The sequence below is a fragment of the Carya illinoinensis genome, chromosome 15, assembly GCF_018687715.1.
Source record: "Carya illinoinensis cultivar Pawnee chromosome 15, C.illinoinensisPawnee_v1, whole genome shotgun sequence".
Classification (NCBI taxonomy): domain Eukaryota; kingdom Viridiplantae; phylum Streptophyta; class Magnoliopsida; order Fagales; family Juglandaceae; genus Carya; species Carya illinoinensis.
The window spans coordinates 38,020,629-38,040,246 of NC_056766.1; the positions used below are offsets into that span (position 1 = coordinate 38,020,629).

The window sequence follows — 19,618 nt, forward strand, 5'->3', positions numbered from 1 at the left end:
CGAGCGTTCGACTCTGCCTGACTTCGCTCGAGCGGCCAATGACTCCGCTCGAGCGGTGTGAACCAGACTCCACATTACTCAACAAAGAGGGATATGGAATATTTGTATGAACAATATGTAGAGTTTGGTGGTGGGTGCATAACTAGGTCTAAGAAAACTTGGAGTGATAAAGTTAGTACATCAATGGGGAGTAGTAGTACCATTATAGAATATGATCCCATAGAATTTTTTATAGAGTTCCATAAAGAGCATACAACATCCTTGATGGATTGTAAGTCACAGTTAAAGCAGTATTTGTTGGAGAACATTAAAATTCCTACAAGGAGTTTCAAAATTTTAATTTGATGGAAAGTCAACTCCACCAAATATCATGTTCTTGCTCTAATGGCAAAATCTATCTTGGCCATTCTGATCACCACCTTTGCATCTAAGTCAGCATTTAACACAAGAGTCGTGTCCTGGATCCGTTTAGGAGTTCTTTGGCTCCTAGAATTGCAAAGGCTCTTGTGTGCTCGCAAAACTAGTTGAAGTCCACTCCTATAAGCTTGAGTAAAAAATATTCGAAAGCCATTGATGATGTAGAGAGCTATAAGCTAGACTCAGGTAATGTATTTAGAGAATTTTTTAAGTTGTTATATAAGTTGATTTTGACATTTTATGATACTAATTTCCTATACTTTAACATCTCAATGTAGAATTGGCCACTTCTATGGCTAACATACTTCATGAAGATGATTAACAATTTTGTTTATGGTATCTTATTTCAATTTTGTTTTCTTTATTTTTATAAATTTATATGGTATTTTATTTCCTCACTAATTTTATTCTTTTTTCTTTAGGCACAAGTTGGAATGACATTCGTTGTAATTTGTATTGGTTTTTTTGTTGTAACTTGTAACTTGTTGATGGAATTAGAACTTGTTGAATGAATGATTTTAGTTTATAATTTTGGTTATGTATTTTTATTGTGTTTATCATAATTGAAAAATTTCTTGTTGCAAGTTTGAATTTAGGTTTATTTTATAGTGTTCAGGATTTTAATGTGTGTATCAAGTTCTAAGGTTCTAAGGATGAATGATCCTTGCTTGAATGATTTCTTTTTACAACAAATTTGGTTAAATAAATTAGAAATATAAAATTATATTTAAAAAAAAATTGATATAGAAGCCTAAATCCGATTAAAGTCCAAAATTGTAAAATTGAAATGTCAAATGGGATAAGGAAAAAAGTCCAATAAAAAAGCCCAACTCCTAATATGCTCCGACAAGTCGGAGTCGAAGTCTATAGCAATCGGAGTTGGAAGTCAGACTCGACCTCCAACAAAGTTAGAGTCAGAGTTGAAGGACAACAATACTGACTCCAAACAGTCGATACTTAGCCCTAGTCTGAGACGACAACGCCGCAGAGAGGAAATAAAGAGAGATGGGGGGTTAGGGTTAACTTAACCCTTCTGCCCCTCCCCCCGTCCTCCTCCCAAAAAAAAGAAAAGACTTCATTTTGTAGTTTCCCTTAAAAAAAATTAACATCGTTATCAAAACAACGTCGTTATACATTGTTTTGATAACGAATTTATTTATTTTTATATATGTATATATATAATTATATAAATTTGGATTAGGCTTAAGCCCAAGCCCTAGGGTGTGAGGTGCAGAAGGGGGTGAGCTTAGCCCCAGACCTCCCCCCACCTCCACTAGGTGTTTTACCAGCGAGCGAGGGCCTCCAACTTTGCCTAGGTAGCACAGTCCACCCCTAAAGGATAAAGGAAGTAGTAGTGAGGGACTTGTTCTGATAGTCTTTAGTGTTAAGGCTTTCAGATCAGTCCAAGCAAAAATGATTATACTTGATGAGTTGCTATTTATGTTTGTTGAATGGAAGAATTTTAAAATAGGAAAATACTTTAGTCACAAAGGATTACACAAAAGTAAACTCACAAACTAATATGGTTTGATGTGATATGTCCGATTGTAAAATTACTTTTAGTATAAAGTAAATCTAACAGAGTTCATGAAACCACATCAGTTTGTGGGTTTACTTTGTGTAATCTCTTTGTATCTATAGCAGTTCTCTTTAAAATATTTATGCTTGTTGTTCAACTTAAGTGGGTAGAAATCTCATATCGCATTATGGTTGATAAAGATTGTTATAGTGTGTATTAGAGGATAAAAAATAAGTTAAGAAGTGCTCTTCAAGGGAAAGAATTTCCCGTACCTAGATACATGGACAATCGTGCAAAACTTCAACTACATGTCTTACTGTGCATTTCATTGATGATGGTTGAAAACTGCATAAGAAGATTCTCTCTTTTTATTTAGTGTAAAATCACAATAGTGATATACTTGGTGGAGTAATAGAGATGTGATTGATTGATTAAGGCAGCCAAAAATACTTTCAATTACTCTCGATATTTGATAATGCAAGTTCAAATAACAGAGTAGTTATTTTTTTTTTAAAGAAAACCAAGCATAGAAAGGACACTATTTTAGAAAATGAATTCTTGATGTGAGATGTTGTGCCCACATCTTAAACTTGATTGTTCTCATGGAGTTGAAAGAGTTTGATGAGTCTATTGTCAAGGTGAGAGGTGTAGTGAAATATGTTAAATTATCTCTATAAAGATTGGGTGCATTTAAATCCTATGTACAATTTAAAGAGATTGCATGCAAAAGTCATGTATGTCTACCAACTAGGTGGAACTTCACTTATTTTATGTTGAAGAAAGCTAAAATTTCTTTAAAGGTTTTTGAACAGTTAGAGGAAGAAGATACAGAGTTCCTTTTATTGGATAAAATGGTGATGATAATGATGATGACAATGGTCATGGGATGCAGAGGAGAACGTCAAAGAAGTTAGGGCCTCCCAACAAAAATGATTGAGAGAAGGTAAAATTGTTTGTAAAAAATTTTAAACTCTTTCATAATGCAACTTTATGCTTTTTGGGTGATCAATATGTAACTTACAACTTTTTTTTTATGAAGTTAGTTACAATTCAAGAAACAATTGACATAAAGTATAAAAAATGAGAACATGTGATGAGATTAATGGCAATAAATAGAAGGCAAGAATTTGACAAATATTGGGGTGACTTTGATAATGTGAATATGTTGTTGTATGTTGGACTTACTCTTGATCCTCGATACAAGATGCGGTATCTTGATTTTTCATTGGAAACAATGTATGCTCATGATTTTACAAAAGCAGTTGGGTTGAAATTGAAGGTCAAAAGTGTTTTGATCCATATGTATGATGCATACGTTAAAATTGAAGAAGGTCATAATTATTGTCGACAATAGCAACGCACAAGTTCCTCAACTGAAGATATAACTAGTACAAGCAGTAGACTTGAGGATAGGAAGGTATTGAGGTTGGCTCAATTTAAGAAATGATTGCCATCGATACATAGCAGAAAGTTAATGAGCAAACCGGGTTGAGTGAAGTATGTTCCAGCTGAATGACCCTCTTTTCCCTTAGCTTCCTACACAAGTTTTTCCCCCAATGGAATGACCACTCAATGGTATAAAAAGTGTACCCTTTGAAGCCCAAATAGTGTACCTTATTATGGAAGGTCAAACACTCAAACAACCTCACTCAAAACACCATCGGCCAAGCAAATTTTCCAACCCCTTTCCAACCAATTTTTTCACCACTCCCACAAGCTACCTTTACCTCATATGACATGCATTCCGCCTACTACAAGTTAGCCATCACTCCATTCCCTTTAAGCCACACACCACCCTCATTTTCTCCCTCACTTTGAAACATTTTCATATATTTCCTTGAGAGAAACCGAGTGTGAATTTGGAGAAAGGTTTTTCTGTTGTTCTTTTTTGTTTTTCAGCTTTGTAAATTCCTTTCTAACTCAAATATCTTGTTTATTTTATTAAATTTTGGGTTTTAGATTTTTGGAACAGTGTTGGTTAATTTTTATTGGAGGTTGGATGTTAGTGTTTTGGTGGTATGGTGCTCAGTTTGGAGTTTATTGTTAAGTTTTGAAAGTTTGTGATGTTTTATTGAAAAGTCTTGTAATTTCGGTGCTATGGGGGTATTGCTATGATTTTTATGCAAGTTTATGGTTTGATTTATAGTATATTAGGTTTTAATAAAATAGATTTGCATGATCTACTAAGTGTTAGAATCGAATCCTCCAACATGTGATTTGTTTAGTTTAGTTTGTCTTTTAGCCTTAAAATCTTGAGTCTATGGTCTTGATTTTTATAAACTATGTTCTTAAAGTTTTGATTTATGGATTAAGTTGTATTTCTAATGCTTTATGAAAAAGGTTTTGTTGGATTTGGATAAATATGTAAAGAAGTATGTTTTTAAGCATGATTTAGAAGCTCTCGAGTTTACGGATATTTTGCATCAATTATTTGCTATGATATGTTGGATTTGATGCTTAGATCAAGTTAGAACTTGAATTTGAGGTATATGGAAGTATTTTTCTGAGATGGTATGCATTGAAATCAAGGATTTAGTCTCCATGTTCATGTTAAATGCATGCTAAGTTTTGGATTCTATGTTTTCTATGCAAGTCGATTCTCATTTGATATATAAGTTGAGTTTTGTTGCATAGTCAAGCATGTTATCAACTAATTTTGAGAAATTAACATGTTAGGAGTTGAGACTTGTGGACTTTTGAAGTCCTTGGTATTAAAATGCAAGTGAAAAGCCGAAAACACCAAGATAAGGTTCAGTTTGACCTAATCTTGATATTTTGTGTGATTCTTTAAAATTGTGAGTTTATGGTTTTGATAAACGTTTGATTTAGTGTCTTAGCATGATGTTATAACTAGGAATATGGTTTTTATGAGTTTTTAAAATCGGGTCTAAGCATGATAGAGTGATAAATGGCCAAATAGAAAGCAAAACATAATTTTTAGCTGATGTATGGTTCGGCGGTCGGCCTAGAAGAGTTCTTGTAGTATAGTTGAGTTTTTGTAAATTCTAATACTATAAATGTACTTAGAATGAAATATACATAAGGTATGTTAATGTTGGTAAGTTTTGGGGCTTGTTTGCAATTTTCTTACATTTAGGGGCCAATTTGCAATTTCTCAAGAGTTAAGGGGTAATTTTGTAAATTAAGCACAAAGTTAGTAAGTTATGTTTTTATGATGATGGATTTCTACGCTTAGAACATCTCTCCTTTCAATGCACACTACAGGCACTTACTTTACACACGGATTTCTATAAATTAGTTTATAACTTGTGGTATATTTATGTATGTGAGGTGGTAACATTCTAACAATTATATTCATGTTTTTTTTTTTTTTTGCTTATTTAATGAATTATTACATGCCATGCCATGTCATTTTAAATATCGATCATGAATATTTGTTGCATGTCATGAATGCTATATCATAAGCATACAAGTCTCACAAAAATATTTTTAAGTCATGCATAAGTTGTTATGTTTTTATCACGATCCAAAATGTTAGGATGATAGATTATCATAGTAGAAATCCCTTATCTACTATGGAGTTATTAAAGATGGAGTGGATTCCCTTGAGCTGACCAAGTACCATCGATCAAACTTTGAATAGGTCCAGAAGCGAATTCCGAAGTGAAGTCAGGGCACTCAAAGCCCGTGGTGCCGCACTTTATACAAGCACATAACTTTTGATAATAGTTAATTCGTACTACCATGTGGAAATACTCTTGTAATGGTTAATTCAAACTACTTGAGTATCCATTACTATATACTTTTGCTATGGTTAGTTCGAATGGCTAGAGTGTTTATGTAAAACCTTCAAGACATACTCACAGTGGATATAAGGACCTGTGATATGATGCGATACTAGAATGAGAGCACAGTTTATGGGGAATTGTGGAGCTTCCATTATCATGTAACAAGAATAAGCATGAATGAATTCAGTTTACGCCATGCCATGTTCATGAAAAGTTATGTTATTAATAGGTTATGTATGAGTTTTGTTTATTCAAGCATGTCATATTCATGATAGTCATGATGTTACTAAGTTAAGTTTTTATAAGCAAGTTCATGTTCATCAAGCATAAGTTTTTATAAGCAAGTTCGTGTTCATCAAGCATACATGTCGTGTTTATTGTCATGCATGTTTATTTATACTGTTAGTAAATTATATTCTTTACTTGTTGAGATTTTATAAATATCATTATGGCAGTCTCAACTATCATCCCCTTTGGAATGATAGACGATGTGTCAGGAAATGGAGGAGCAATGAACCCCTCACTGGACGATGTCAAATAGCCTAAGGAGGAGCCTCGGGAAGCTTATGGAGTTGATCCTCCATTTTTTAATATTATTCTAGAGCTGATAGCTAAGCTACTAAGCGACTTGGTATTTAAATTAGAGTTTTGTTTGTCTGTAACTTTGGAGTCCTGTCTTCAGTGCTATGTTATTTTATTTATAAATTGGTTGGATGAATGAGGCGACTTTTGGCTATGTGAATATGAAAGAAAAGTGATTATGTTTTTATATTAGCACTCTAGTAAAATGTATGTTGATCAAAAGAAAAAAAAAAAATTATCCATTGTATTTATTGCATATTGTTAGAAACATACTGATGCATTGTATTTTGACTATTATGAACATGGATATGTAACCTGATGTTGCATATCCCGATGCTTCATTTTTCATCAAATTCCAAGCGAAATTTAGGAGCGTCATAGCAGATACCCACTAGTCCTACAAAAACTTTTATGAGAAATGTTTTATCTATAAATAGATTTTATAAAAATAAATTTATAAAATGACTTGAATAAATGTTGCGTCAAGTTGTAAATTGATTTTTATTGTAAAGTAAATCTGACATTACATGAAACCACATCAATTTGTGATTTTGTTTTTATGAAATTTCTTTAAAAATGTAACGCTTCTCAAATTTTATTTGAAGTTTAGGTGTCCAGACACACCTTCTACATAGTTGACTACATGTAATTTGATCTATGCATGACTTATCTTATCATTTTAATCTGAAATATGTGTTTCCAGAATTTATTATGCACTGTTATTTGAATTTAATTTCCTTGGTTTTACTTTTCTGGTTTGAGGAGATCCAAATTGTTCTTATAAAAAAACAGCTTAATAGTTTTATATCTCAATCCATTCTGATTTTCTATGTAATTCAATGGAGTATAAAGTGAGATCCATCTGATAATTAATGCATTTCTTCTAGACTTAAAATTTGAAGATGTGGTTTTAATCCAAAATTAAGCTACAAAATGACCATTTAAGAAAGAGAAATTATTTATACAAGTTTCAAATAGAAAAATCTTGAGCAAATTTTGTAAAAAAGTAAATCCCACCATGAAAAAGTATAAATAAAAAAATTAGTCGAGTCTACTTTTTTTTTTTATGTTATATAAAAGTGTCTTAGTAAAACTTCTCTATTTAGGACTTGTACTTGGTTTTAATCCAAAATTAAGCTGCCAGATGATCATTTAAGAAAGAGAAATTATTTATACAAGTTTCAAATAGATAAATCTCGAGCAAATTTTGTAAAAAAGTAAATCCCCACTTGAAAAAATATAAATAAAAAAAGTAGTCGAATCTACTTTATATATATATATATATATATATAAGTGTCTTAGTGAAACTTCTCTATTTAAGACTTGTACCTAGTATTAATCGTAAAAAAAGTACGAAAATGAATCACTCTCCTCTTGTGATAAAATGAGTATTTATTTATCAACAAAAAGAGTTCTTGATTAATATAATTCATAAATTGCATAAAAGCATGATCATACATTATACATTAGAGAGAGAGAGAGAGAGAGAGTTTGTCTTTTTTGCTTCTCATTTCTCTAAGCAAGGCAAAACGGAAATAATGAAATTATTTGCATTAAAATCAACGGGTCCTGTCCCTTGCAATTGATTATGCAGATCCAGTTATTTTTGAGCAATTCCTTTCACATAGAAAAGACATCAGAGATGCAAACTCAAAGCTTCTGCATCATCTAATAGGACATTTGACAAGTGTATATATTTCGACTAGGTCATATAAATCCTGTGACTTATTTCATGTTCACGGGAGTACATATGCCAGTTTGGCTCCTTTGCAGCAATTGACACCTTTTTGCCTTATAAAGCAAATCTTTTAAGCCGCTTTCAACAAGGAATTTTCCCAACCATATCTCATAAAGATGACAGGGGCAGACCAAAGTAAGTGGTAAAATAAAAAAATTAAAATTAAAAAACAAATCTTGAAATTCAATATTTGTAGGGTATTTTTACAAAGAATACTCAAAATTATTTTTGTAATTTTTGTAATTTTATCTCATTGGGTACAAACAATCTATAATTAAGGACTATCGGATTGAAGGATTTTGCTCCTTGGTGAGAACTTGTGGTACCCGGAATTAGTCGAGATGCTATTTTCGGACACCCAGTGCCAATTAAAAATAAATATTTTTGTAGTTTTACCCGCAACCTAAAGATACTAGTTATGATTCTTGCAATCAAACCATGAATTATGTCACAGAGAGTAATTTGATAATGAATGTCGTACCAAAATTTTTAAATAACCATAGCTCCCATACCTCATTCAACTAGCACCATAAATCTTTCCACCTGCAAAAACCATCAATTCTCTCTCTTTTTTTAATAAGCATTTTTTAAAGAGACTGCAGTGGTGTCAGAGACCTGAGAGCCAACAAGAGCTTTGTTTTTGGGGGGTCAATTAACCTTGTTTAAACACTTGTCACTATCAACCAAAATTGCAGGATAAGCCAAAAAAGATCTCTGGTTTGCATAGAATATAAGAGAGAATTCCTAAACTCAGGGTAGTGAAATCCATGGCTTGTTCAAAAAGCATGCAAGAAAATTCAGGCAGCAGAAAAGGCGACCATAGTTAATATGCAACGACTAAGTTTGAATATTGCAAACCACAATTCCTTTATTTCTTGTCGGTAATAAATATCATTTCAGTTGCCAAACAATCAATAGTAAGGGCAAAAATTGGCTTATAAGAATCGTTTACCACAAGAAAGCAAAACCTTCTAGTTGCAAAGGACCAAGAGTGTTTCTTCTAAAATCTTTCAGTTTTTGTGTATTAAATATACCCAGGTAGTGAGAGAGCCTGCAAGCCTGAGAAAGGCAGAGACCAATTGATCAGCAGTTTATACTTTAATCCTCCGAGACTCTCCAACAGAACTCTCCATTCTTGAGTACCAATCTCCAATACGAGTGTGCTCCACCATATCTTTACCAGACCTCAAGTTACGGATGGGTCTTAACACCCCAAAGACGGCAAGGTCAGCTAAATTAGGCTTGAAGCCCCCTGACACAATGAGAAACAAGAACAAATGAACAATATGGTCAGTTTTTTTTTATGTGTATAAGTGAACAATATTTTTTTTTTCATAAGTTGATAAGTGAAAAATATGGTCATTTGATGAGAGACTCGTAACAAAATGAATTTAAAGAACTTTAATTCTTTCTTTCAGCCATGGTGAACATCACCATCCCTATGGCACCACTATTCTCCACCACCCTCAAAAGATACTCTGGGATGGGCCACCCATCCATTGCCACCATCTCAAACCAAAATCTTACACTCAATCATCTCTCTCTCTCTCTCTCTCTCTCTTAAATCTGCCTTCTCGAACAATGATAGGGAGGAAGTGTGATCTCCAAAGGCATCACTTTGCGAAGATAGTTCTGGAACTCAATGCCCGGACCAATTTTGTCCAAGGGCTGGGGTGGGATTGGTGAGATTACAACATGGTGGTTTAGTTCAACAAGGAAATCCACTGCCATTGCAATGTCTTACTATCAAAACCTCCTACATTTTCTCCCAAAGTTCTAAAAATAAAAGGAGAGAACTAAATTATTCTAGGGAGAGCAAAAATGAAGAATGGAAGAAACCCAAAACCCCAACTCACATTGCTCCAATCTGATGAAACAGATCCATCCATATACATCACCTCTTTAACTGATGGCCAAGCTAGAATGAATATGTTAAAATGAGGGACACCAGCGAGAAATCAGGAGGGGTAGATCATTGGGCCTGCCAAAATATTTGACTCATGGAACCAATGAACCTAATGGATGGGGAGATATTTGCCCTCTACAGAATGTACTTGGGACATTTGTGAGCAATGAAGTTAGCAGCGATAGCTACAGGGGCGGTGCTCAATATTCATCAAGCATATGTACTAATCATACCAACCCAAAAAACAAAAAAAAAAAACAAAAAAACAAAAAATTGAATGAAATGTATTGCATGCTAATGTGTTTGTCACATATGCATACCAAGGAAATCCCTGCCATTTAGAGCATCCACCCATGTTTCTGCAGCTTCATAGAGGGCTGCACGTTCATCAGTGATGTTATATTTCTTTTTCAATTTCTTGGACACAAAATACATAGCAGCAGCTCCAGCATACTTCGCTGTGATTCTTTCTGTGAAGCCAAAATTACCTGCAATATTATAAGACATCACTGTGAGGATTAATGTTATCACCCAATGTCAAAAGCTCAAGTTAATCATTCACTTGAGAATGTAGGAGCAGGAGAAGAACAATTGGTACAAAATTCCAAACATATGTAGAATGGTAACATGAGAGTATACATGGTCTCCTCCCCACCCAACCAGCCACACCGATCCACAGTTTTGTGATAACCCCAGAAGATAACAGATCAGATGGGTCGAACACAGCACACCATAAAAAAACTATTCTAGAAAGACATGACAGGCCAAATCTTTGGCACATTTTTAGCAAAAGACAGAAGTGGAGGATTAAAAGAAAAGGATGGAATGACCCCTGCTGCCTATGCCAGCATCCAATCATACAACATTCTCAATAAAGAGAATTTCACAATCGCATTTATTCAACAGAAAATGGACAATCAAGAAGTCAAGAAAAGAATAATAGGATGGAATGCGTCCTAATACCTACAACCAACATCTAATCATACAAGATTCTCAAAAAAGAGAACTTAAGCATCTCATTTATTCAACAGAAATGTACAAAATACCCTTTTTGTTGTCTAGATTAAGAAATGAAAATATCAATAAATTCTTATTGGATTCATGCATTTCTTACCATTGCTTGTGATGTAGTCAAAGGATTCAAGTGCCTCAGAAGTATTTCGATATATGTTTGGCGATAATATATGCACCAAGTGACTGTCAACCCACCTACACCATCAAGGCATAAAATTAGAAGACTGTAATTTTCAAAAGCCATCATTGTAATTGTAATGCCTACTAAATCCTGATCAAGACTTGAAATGATAAAGCAAAAGCATACCAATCAACTCCTGTGGAAGCTAAGAAATAATAACACAAGGCATGAGGAGGAGAGCATTATTTTAGAATGTTTTCAAAAATCAAAGGTACTTACATTTTTTTGATTACACATATGTAGGCTTGAGCGTCTATACACATATGGTAGTGCATACAAAAATAAATATTAGGGAGTGTTTAGACGTTCTTATGTACAGAATATATTGTCATAAACTCTTGAACATGTAAACATATCATTTTCCTACCAGCTTCTAATTCATATTGTATGCCATTAACCAGAATTATATAAGGCAATACATAGAAGTACTCAAATCATTCACATATGCTCAGCCAAGGGTAAAAAATACTAAGTATTAAAACAAAATACCGGCGCCACTTTGTCTCTTCATCATCATCCATGTCTGACACCGCCCTTTTTTGGGGATGAATCCTATGACCCAGCTTGTCAATGATATCTGCCAGCATGCCATATACATGTTTAATGAATACTTAAAATGGAACTCAACAAGTAAAAACAAGCCTATGTTCAAAGAATGACAAGTACCTGATGAGTCAGTCAGCGGTTCCCCATCTACCATCAATATAGGCACCTTTTTATAGTCAGACCATTTGATTTCTTTCTTACTAATTGGGTTGACTTCCACAACTTTGTATGGTATGTCATAGTAGTCTAGAAAGGCTGGGATGGCAAGGAAATATCATCACCAACTGGTAAAAAGCGTAATGCAAAACAACACCAACACATCAAGAGGTAACTTGCACAATAGTAACCACTCCCATCCAGAGTCATTACTTCAAAAGATAAAACATAAAGCAGAAATTGAATTTGCTAAAGTATAATCCAATAAGCACCCACATTATCATCATCTGGCTCAAAGAATGGTCCAATAATATCATGTCATGATATAACAGCCTCACGTAGGCTCTCCCTAAAAACAGGACGGCTTCTAACTAATCTAAAGAATATGTACGAATTCTATAAATGAGCTAAAATGGTGAAATAAAACACCAAAATATCCTATCTGAAGTAAACCAACAAGAAATACAAAAAGATGGAAGCCAATTTCAACACAAAATGAAAAGGTTTGAAAACACTGCAATGATGTACTCAGATCACAAATAGCTCTATCAATCAAGAATTTCTGAAGCAGAACTGGCATTTGAAATTGTAATTTCATCATCACTGCCAATTTTTCAATTAAAATTTCGCTGGGTAAGATAAATATTTATTTTTCAATTATCATTAACAGTTCTATATTTATAAAAATTTACAAAAAATGAGTATTTTCAGAAATAATGAACAGACTAAAGTCGGCTCATATCAAGATTCAGACTTTTTTCCCAGAAGCACAGATAACAGAATCAAACCAACACAATTTAAAAAAAAAAAAAAAAAAAAAATCAAGGAATTCATTTTGTTTAGCAAAAGAAATATATTCCAAAACAACAAAAATTGAAAAGTTAGGATGCTAAAAATATAGAAATACTTTTTCTTTTTTAATAAATACAGGCTCACTGATAAAAATATATATATATGAATAGGCTCCTAGGATCATATTTTTAAGCTTAGCTCAAAATGATAATAGGAAAAAAACTTAAGTACTCGAATAATCATCATTGTTACCTTCTATAGCATAGTGTGACAATATTCAGATGGTTTTGTTTTATTTTGTCAATTTGACAAAAGAGAGAAATGCATGAGATTTAAGGAGATTAGATACTTGGTAAACTAATATTTTTGTTTAAGAAAAGAAAAACTTCCAGCCTATGGAAATATAGATCTAAAAAATTGTATAAACCCAAAAAACTTGCTTCAACTAGGAACCTAACTATAAAATGATGGACTTTCAAATTTATAAAACAATCTCTTAAAGTTTTTAACTTGGCATCGCCCTTTTTTAAATAAAAAATCTTAACGACTAAGGGTTGGCTCAAGTGGTAAGAAGCTTCATCTTGGTGGTACACTCCCTTTAGGTCCAAGGTTCGAACCCTTGGGTGCATACATATTTTCGGGCTGCGGCAAAAAAGGCAATGATTTGCCTGATCCGTGTTATGGGGACATTCTACAAAGGTCCAGTGTTTAACTAAAAGACATTATGTTTGCACGGTTTCCAGGATTCCTCGTCATCACAAAATAAGAAATTTGGACGGAAAATACGTTTCATATCTATAAACATGTAAATTTCAGAAGGCCGGCCATTCCCAAGAGATATATTATGTACTTTTCCCACTTGCTAAACATTGAGAAATGGGTACAATTAAGGTGGATTTCAAATTCGTCTTTTTCAAAAAAAAAAAAAAAAAAAAGGTGATCCCAAATAGACGAAGAAGAAAAACAAAATTTCGCAGTTCCATACATGAAAACCCACACAAAACATTAAGCTTACTACTCATAGCTAATCACCAATTAGAGGAAAGAAATGGAACTTAGATTTCGATGCAACGAGATTTTCACTTATTTAAAAGTTCAAGACAGATCAAGCAAAGAGATTCTTACCTCTAACTTTGTTGCAGAAGGGGCAAGCTTCGTATTGATAAAGAATGACGTCCTTCGGGACGAGCTCAGCCGGCGGTGGCTCCTTCGCGTGGACCTCCTGGGAGAGTGACGTGGCCGCTGCGGCTACTGAGAGCAACGCACCAGCAACACCGACAGACACGGATCGCGCCGTAGAGCCAGTGAAGGAATTAAACCACCTACCACGGGCGTACGAACCACCCGTGCTGCCGAAGAGCGCCACCTGGAGGAGCCGGTGGTTCACAGCGGCTGAATTGACGCCACCGTGGGTGGTAGCGAGGGTTCGGGAGAGGACGGATGATGCAAGAGTAGAAGCTCTTCTCATGGCGCTGATATAGAAAGAGTCGAATCGGTTGAATCAGATCCCTCTCGAAGAAGGGAGGTTTTAATGGGGTTTTGGGTGAGTAGTGATTACCTTACCCGTTGGTGGTATTAGAGCATCCCCATCCGGTTTTACTTCCCCGTCCCTATAATTTAACTCAAATACTCATTTCCTCAAATTTATCCTTAAAATTTATTTATCTTCTAAAAACCTCCTACATCCCATTCCCCATCCCTATCTCTATTCTTTTAAATAATATTTCTCTATTTTTTTTTTATTACTTTTTTCTCTCTCTTCCATTTACAATCTTAACTACTAACTGTTTTGTCTTATTATCAACTTTTTAAAATATCACTTTCTACTAAATATTTCTTAGAGATTAAGACTATCCAATACAATATTTTTTTTTTTAAATTGAAATTCGTAGGAATAAAATAAAATGTTTTTATTAATTAGTGCATTTTCTAACGTGATGACAAATTTAATTAGATCCGGACTCAATATCTCTAATGAAAAACCGAAAGTCACGTATTGATGATAAAATTTTTTAATTGGATGCAACGGTAATATTTCAACAACTTTTTTTCAACGGTAATATTTTATGTCTTAACTACAAACGGTAATATTTTTTGTTTTTTCTCCAACGGTAATATTTTTTGTTTTTTCTCCAACGGTAACTTTTTTTTTCTTCTCTCAAACGGTAACATTTTTACTCCTATGTCAGACGATAGCAGTAATTCCTCTATAAATATGCAAACTCAAGCCTCATTTCCTCTATACAAACCAAACTTCTATTGCATCCTTTCATCTCCTACTCCTTTCATCATATGGCTCGTACTTTCTTTCGCAAATTATTGACATACGTATCATCTGAAGATGAGAACGATGTTCAAAACATGGAGGCGGATGGTCAGTCATCGAGGCAACGTGGCAATAGCCAACGTCGTAAGTTTATTCGACATGATCATGTTCAGGGACACGAGCGTCTATTTCGTGATTACTTTGCTGAAAATCCAGTATATCCCTCGAATCTATTTCGAAGGAGATTTCGGATGAGTCGTCCCCTATATCTTCGTATTCTAAATGAAGTAGAGTCTAATGACCCGTACTTCGTCCAGAGAAGAGATAATGCCGGCCGACTCGGTTTATCTTGTATGCAAAAAGTCACCGCAGCCCTTAGAATGCTGGCGTATGGGGTTACTGGAGATTTTATGGATGAATACATACGTATTGGTGAAAGCACCGCAATGGAGAGCCTAAAAAAATTTTGTGAGACAGTAGTAACTGTTTTCTCAGAAGAATATCTAAGGTCTCCAACTGCTAATGATATAGCCCGATTGCTTGCAGTTGGTGAACAACGAGGATTCCCAGGAATGCTGGGAAGCATTGATTGCATGCATTGGAAGTGGAAAAATTGTCCCACAGCTTGGAAAGGTATGTACTCTGGCCACATCCGTGAACCAACTATTATTTTAGAAGCAGTTGCTTCATATGATCTCTGGATATGGCATGCCTTTTTTGGTATGCCCGATTCACATAACGATATTAATGTGCTAGAGAGATCTTTTATTTTTACGGAACTTGCCCAAGGGCGTGCTCCTCCAGTCAATTACACTATCAATGGCAACGACTATACTATGGGCTATTATCTTGCGGACGGTATTTATCCCAAGTGGCGAACTTTTGTAAAGACGATTCCATCACCACGTGGAAATAAGAAGAAAAATTTTGTGAAAGCACAAGAATCCGCAAGGAAAGATGTCGAGCGTGCATTCGGGGTACTTCAACAACGATTTGCTATCATTCGTGGACCTTCCCGAATGTTTAAAGTGAAGGAACTAACGAATATAATGAAAACATGTGTTATTCTACATAATATGATAATTGAAGACGAGCGTGAAGATAGTGAGTGTCTGAACATTGAATATGAGCAACTTGATGATAATCTCCCCGAATTGTCGCGCAATCATACAACTGAGCTTACAGACTTCATCCAGCGTCATCATGATATTAGAGACAGCTCGGCACATCATCAGCTTCAAGAAGATCTAATTGAACATCAATGGCTTTTACATTCACAAAATTAGTCAGGGTTGCTTTACCTTTTATTATTTCCTTAATGTAATTGGGCTCCTATGTTTAAGTTAATCGGATTTGCATTTGTATTTCGTTATTGTTATCAAAATTCCTCTATATTAATGGTAATCGAGTTTGTTTTTGAAAATGTCGTTGAGTCATTAATTGCACAACCATCATATATAAAAAAGATTAATTACATGTACAAATAGAAAAAAGATTAATTACATGTATTTTTACACATATATAATTGTGTCAAACATAAAATAAGAAATCAAATACAAAATAATCAATCCAAATCGTTGGACCGACTGCGTCTCGCCATGACCTCCCTCTGGAGTTGCTGGAAAAACTGCCGCTGCAATTCTGGCATGACACTCACATCCATCATCATAATGCGCTGATCTGATTCCTTCTTCGCGAGCTCCACTTTCTCAGCCTCCAACCGCAGCCGTTCGTCCTCTTGACGTAATTTTCTGTCATCCGTCTCCTTGTCATACGCCATCTTCTCGGCTTTAAGACGAAAAAACTCTTTCTCCTGAGCGCGTGACTCCTTCAAGAGAGTATACTTCATCTTCCTGAGTTGGAAGTTCTCCTCTGCATGCTGGCCTTGGGCCTTTCATTTTCCTTTCTCAGCTTTCCTTCCAATTGGTCGGTCGGGCTCGATAACTTCATTCTCCATCACATGATCCGCCTCGAGATCAAAAACTGAATCAAGTGTAGCTCCGGAACATCGAGTTGGGGTAGGGGATGGGGACATCGTCTTCCTCCGCTTTGGATCCTCATTTGTGGCGCGCCAAATCCACTTAGGTTGGTCCTTCAACAGGTGCCAACAATGCTCGAACTGGAATGAGCATTTCTCGAGTGATTGGTACATAAGCTTCGCCTTCTCAAACTTGCATGAGAAAAAAATTAAAATATTAAACAAATGTTCGGTTCGAGAAATTAAAGCCAAATTACACATGTAATGATTTGGAAATTCTACCTTATCCGCCTCGGTCATGCCACTTTGATTTAACCCTTCAACTTGGGCTAGTTTCGCACAAAATTTGTTTGTGACCTTTTGGATCACCGACCACCGGTGAATTAAGGATTTTATTGTCCGCTCATTTGCGGTTTCTTTAAATTGTTGAAAGTACTCAAAAATCTTTTCCCAAAGCTGGGAGTGTTTTTGATCTGTTCCCTGGACGGCATTAAGGCTACAATTTAGCCATGCGGAGACAAGTAACTTGTCTTCCTCGGGGGTGAAATTCGCACCCCTCACTGATTTCCTAACGCCGATAGGCTCGTTAGGGGCTAAAGGTGGAGAGTCATCAAGAATCAATGGAAATGTTCCACATTGCCCACCATAAGTGGGCTCGAGTTGAGGATCTTCACTTAGGAGGTTGGTGAAGTACATGTGACCAGGGTCTTGTGAATCCATCTCTAATAAAACACTTATATATTAGAGCCCAAATAAAATGGAAAAGTTTACATCTTTTGTTCGGGGCTCAGGAACCGAATGGTGACATCAAAGATTTTTGGCCACCCACTCATGGCTGCAACACCGACGGCCAGTACTTGTTGGCCGTCCGGGTTACCTAGCCATCGAGGAGATGGCCAAACATATCCCGTATCCCCACATGCGGTTGTTATCATCACAACCGAGGGGTTTTACTTTACACATTAATTATATTCACAACATAATACAAAACACCAACCAAAACAGCATGCAAATCACAAATAAAAAAAATAAGAGCATCCCCATCCGAATCAAGTATTTACTATAATATAAAATATATTAATTACTAAAACGGCTCAGAATGGTGTAAATATTGACAGCATGCGTAAGTAAGGCCCCAAACATCGAATGGCTGCAAAACCCCACCCGAACCCCGATTGCATTTTGTGAAAAGTATCACAAACTGCAATATGGTAATCCGGATGAGGATTACCCCGCCATAACGATGGGTCCCTAATTAACACTAGTGAATTAATCCCCCCTATAACACCATCATCATAGCCTATTGGAATGCATCCCTAGCCCGATATATATGAAACACTGCAAATGATATACAAGAATGGAACAAAAATTAATTAACAGAAATGGCTATTAATCTGAAAACAGAATCTGCACAGACCAATAATATTCGCAATGGAAGCTCAAATAAAATAATCTGAAAACAAATAATAACTTCAGTCATCGAGACAGTTCATCACTGTATTCAACTATCAAATTCCTCTATAAAATGAAGGGTAAATGAATATCCACCAGCCACAAAAAGCCACATATGGACTGAGTACACAATTTCAAAAGAAATTGGAAAGGTATAAGTGCAAAAATAAATACCAGAAACCCACGGCCCCAACCCATTAGATATATAAGTCCAAAAATCAATCCCTACAGACTTCACACCTAAATGAGATAACAAGGAAACTACATGTTAATATTGCACATGTTATTGGCATAACAAACATCACACCAAGCACATATAGGATGCAGAGAACCACAAAAATCAGTAGAATTTAACTCAAATTTTGGAAGATTTCTCAGCTTGCCAAACATAATTTTCAGCTTATACAACTACATAACCAAATATGTTCCACATAGAAAGCCACAAATGAAATCAACACTTCCCAAATTCTGGCATGGTAATCGAAACAACACTCCCAAAGCCAACAAAATCTGTCCAGCGATTATCAGAGCAACAAGGATATCAACAACCATCCGAATAACCCAAACAGAGCAACAATAATTCTCATTTTCAGACCCAGTTACAGCGCTCAACAAATCTCCATCACATTGAGCAAGAAAAGATTACTAAATACTTTTAAAAAAAATCTGCATAGAAGAACATACATAGCCACAAAGTTTCAGATCCAAACAATATCAATTTCGGCCCTTCAACAGATATCAGTGGAGTTATCAAATCTCAGAGAAATGGTAATTGAAACAACAAATTCTCAGCAACCCAATTTCTCCAACCATTTTCAGCGCCTATTTTGAGCAAGAATAGCTAGGGTTTTCAGATCATACATACAAAAATCTAGAGGTTTAAGCAAAATTAGATCACGGTAAATCACTGCAACCATGATTAAACCGAGATGGGGGATTTTGTTTTTGAGATTTTCGAAGCTCGGTGGCCAGCCATGGAGGATGCCCGGTTCACAAAGTCCAGCCATGGAAGGTGCCGAAACATAGAAAGAGATAGGCCAATAGGTGAGAAACCAGCCATGGAGGAAAGCAAAAGTTTAGAGATTACCCACATTCGGTGCAAGCCTCGTCTGATTGCGAGGGAGGAGTCGAGGAGGTGATTTCGCACGGCCACCCAACTGTCCAGAGAAGAGAAACGCGGGACCAAGAAAGAGAAAAACAATTTAGGGACAAACAGTAGATGCACAAATATGGGGTATCACTGTACAGACCGGAAACCCAAATCGCATTTTAGGGATTGGGATGGAGAGCCTTTTTTGGAAAAACCCTAAAATTTATCCCCA

At 35.4% G+C, this 19,618-nt stretch overlaps 3 protein-coding genes, 1 long non-coding RNA gene and 1 other non-coding gene across 5 annotated transcripts; 2 read left to right on the forward strand and 3 right to left on the reverse strand.

The window, feature by feature from the left end:
* Positions 1-2,753: 2,753 nt before the first annotated feature.
* LOC122295931 lies at positions 2,754-6,459 on the forward strand. Its single transcript, XR_006238331.1, has 2 exons — positions 2,754-2,879; positions 5,541-6,459. It is a non-coding gene; the product is annotated as an uncharacterized LOC122295931 (long non-coding RNA).
* A 2,394-nt stretch (positions 6,460-8,853) lies between these two features.
* On the reverse strand, positions 8,854-14,196 carry LOC122295364 (prostaglandin E synthase 2-like). The gene is made up of 6 exons (XM_043104369.1): positions 13,726-14,196; positions 11,773-11,907; positions 11,596-11,683; positions 11,026-11,120; positions 10,232-10,399; positions 8,854-9,257 (listed from the first exon to the last, which is right to left on the reverse strand). The coding sequence occupies exons 1-6, from the start codon at positions 14,066-14,068 to the stop codon at positions 9,097-9,099; spliced, it is 990 nt and encodes a 329-aa protein (XP_042960303.1). The 5' UTR covers positions 14,069-14,196; the 3' UTR covers positions 8,854-9,096.
* On the reverse strand, positions 12,330-12,420 carry LOC122298030. Its single transcript, XR_006239088.1, has one exon. It is a non-coding gene; the product is annotated as a small nucleolar RNA Z223 (small nucleolar RNA).
* A 696-nt stretch (positions 14,197-14,892) lies between the features above and the next one.
* Positions 14,893-16,152, forward strand: LOC122296908. Its single transcript, XM_043106704.1, has 2 exons — positions 14,893-15,434; positions 15,648-16,152. The coding sequence occupies exons 1-2, from the start codon at positions 14,893-14,895 to the stop codon at positions 16,150-16,152; spliced, it is 1,047 nt and encodes a 348-aa protein (XP_042962638.1).
* Positions 16,153-16,745: 593 nt separating this feature from the next.
* On the reverse strand, positions 16,746-17,548 carry LOC122295365. The gene is made up of 2 exons (XM_043104370.1): positions 17,127-17,548; positions 16,746-17,036 (listed from the first exon to the last, which is right to left on the reverse strand). Exons 1-2 carry the CDS (start codon positions 17,538-17,540, stop codon positions 16,761-16,763), a joined length of 690 nt encoding a protein of 229 aa, XP_042960304.1. The 5' UTR covers positions 17,541-17,548; the 3' UTR covers positions 16,746-16,760.
* Between the last annotated feature and the right edge of the window lie 2,070 nt (positions 17,549-19,618).

Excerpts from the sequence above, each read along its gene's own strand:
- LOC122295365 (XM_043104370.1), bottom strand. The coding sequence starts at position 17,540 with ATGTACTTCACCAACCTCCTAAGTGAAGATCCTCAACTCGAGCCCACT. Across the intron at positions 17,037-17,126 it reads GCATGACCGAGGCGGATAAG|TTTGAGAAGGCGAAGCTTAT; the intron begins GTAGAATTTCCA and ends TTCTCATGCAAG.
- LOC122296908 (XM_043106704.1), top strand. The coding sequence starts at position 14,893 with ATGGCTCGTACTTTCTTTCGCAAATTATTGACATACGTATCATCTGAA. Across the intron at positions 15,435-15,647 it reads GGTGAACAACGAGGATTCCC|TGCCCAAGGGCGTGCTCCTC; the intron begins AGGAATGCTGGG and ends TTTTACGGAACT.
- LOC122295364 (XM_043104369.1), bottom strand. The coding sequence starts at position 14,068 with ATGAGAAGAGCTTCTACTCTTGCATCATCCGTCCTCTCCCGAACCCTC. Across the intron at positions 11,908-13,725 it reads CTTCTGCAACAAAGTTAGAG|CCTTTCTAGACTACTATGAC; the intron begins GTAAGAATCTCT and ends TTGCCATCCCAG. Across the intron at positions 11,121-11,595 it reads GAAGAGACAAAGTGGCGCCG|GTGGGTTGACAGTCACTTGG; the intron begins GTATTTTGTTTT and ends TTGATGGTGTAG.